General features: G+C 40.7%; 1 protein-coding gene across 1 annotated transcript; it reads left to right on the forward strand.

The window, feature by feature from the left end:
• Nucleotides 1–517: 517 nt before the first annotated feature.
• Nucleotides 518–1,348, forward strand: LOC149234069 (uncharacterized). The gene has a single exon (XM_089368147.1). The coding sequence runs from the start codon at nucleotides 518–520 to the stop codon at nucleotides 1,346–1,348; it is 831 nt and encodes a 276-aa protein (XP_089224273.1).
• Nucleotides 1,349–1,728: the final 380 nt, after the last annotated feature.

Consider the following 1,728-nt stretch of genomic DNA (forward strand, 5'->3'; position numbering starts at 1 on the left):
GATTTTCAGGGCAATGGTACCATGGGAAAATTAATTCTATCCATTATTATATTGTGCATTATACTGGTAGCCATAGCATTTGTCTCTGCGGCTTGCTTTATACACTACAAGGACAGACTAAGAATCCCGTTTTCAAATGTCTCATTTGATAATAGCACAAACAGTTTTACTAATCCAATAAGCAAGGGGTCATCTTTCACGGAAGAGTTTCATGCTCATGACAGCTCATGCCTCAGATCTATTACAGGATGCATGGGAAGAAAAATCTTTCAAATTCAACAGTAAAAGTGAAATGGTACCAGGCACAATTGTACAACAGCTCTCTTATTCACAACTAGCTGAGGCAACTAAGCAATTTTCAACGTTTAATCTCATTGGCGGCAGGAAGCTCTGGTGGTGTTGATGTGCCTCTTAGTAGTGGATCATTTCTCTCAAATATTGAGCGGAGGCACAAACTTATGAGCAAGGAAGACTCGGGCATGCTACAGAGGGACTGTTTTACGATTAGTATTGAAAAATGCAGGTCCAGATCTTGAATCAAATATTCATAGCCTCATATACCCTTGCTGCCGTGGACGGTGTTCCGAGAGCCTCGGAATTCGGAGAAGCAAACTTACAGACATTTCCACCGAGCAATGTTCAAGGCAGAATGTGGGGATATCAACCTACACCTAATGTGGATGGTCCATCTGCTCTGCCTGATGTAGGTGGTGAACATAATGCACAACCATCAAATGGCTGGAGGGGTGTTTTTAGCATTGCAACATACAGGCCTTACTTCAATGTGGACACATACGTTGTGGTTGAAAGAATTATTGGTTCACTGTATCCACACAAAGGAGACTTCATTAAAACGATTGCCGATAATCCTGATATGTATGGACCTGTCTGGATTTCCACAACTTTCGTCTTTTTGGCAACAGTTCTTGGAAATTTTGCGGCCTATTTATCTTTTGAACCAAGTAGCACTGTTATTGAGTGGGTTTATGATATCAACTATGTGAACTGGGCTGCAGCCATATTCTATGTGTATATATGTCTGGTACCGCTTGGATGTTACTTCCTACTTCAGTACTTGGGCATATCTTTGAGCTTAGTGGATATATGGTGTCTGTATGGCTATTCTCTGTTCATCTTCGTTCCCGCTTCGTTCCTCTTAATAACACCAACAGAGATTTTAAGGTGGATCGTCATTTCACTTGCGGGCTTACCATCGGCTTTCTTTGAAGCTCTCAATTTGCAGTCTCATATAATGGATACATCTGACAAATGGATGATACCAGTTGTAAGCTCATTTATTGTGCAGATATGCTTGGCTCTTCTCATAAAATTCTGTTTTTTCGTGTGAATGTTAGGCATTTGGTTCTCTTGTTTTCAGAGGTCGAACCCCTCTGGGCGGAGAGCATATTTGTACTTGTACTAGTTGGAAAGTCTTGGATCCAACATTTTGTGTGTCTTCAGACCTTGTTTGTTTCAATATTTTAGGGAAGCAGAAAATGGAGAGATTTTGAGAAATTCTGTGGCTTTCCGAAAGCAATATGCTTATGTTCTTGTACAGCTTTATTAATGATCAGGTTATTTATGCTCTTAGATCCTTGAGGAGGCGGAATACCTACCAGGTTATGTCATCTCTGAGGGAAGATGAAGATGCGGTTGTGAAGCTTCGATTAACGTTAGATTCTGTAACCAGTTTTCATGCAGGGTTTTTCTCAGCCATAATGACGGTTA

The sequence above is a fragment of the Pinus tabuliformis genome, chromosome 8, assembly GCF_031772625.1.
Source record: "Pinus tabuliformis cultivar Carrire ecotype Pingquan chromosome 8, CPIR1, whole genome shotgun sequence".
Lineage (NCBI taxonomy): Eukaryota > Viridiplantae > Streptophyta > Pinopsida > Pinales > Pinaceae > Pinus > Pinus tabuliformis.

Bases quoted from the DNA above. Each gene is read 5' to 3' on its own strand.
- LOC149234069 (XM_089368147.1), top strand. From the start codon at position 518: ATGCAGGTCCAGATCTTGAATCAAATATTCATAGCCTCATATACCCTT.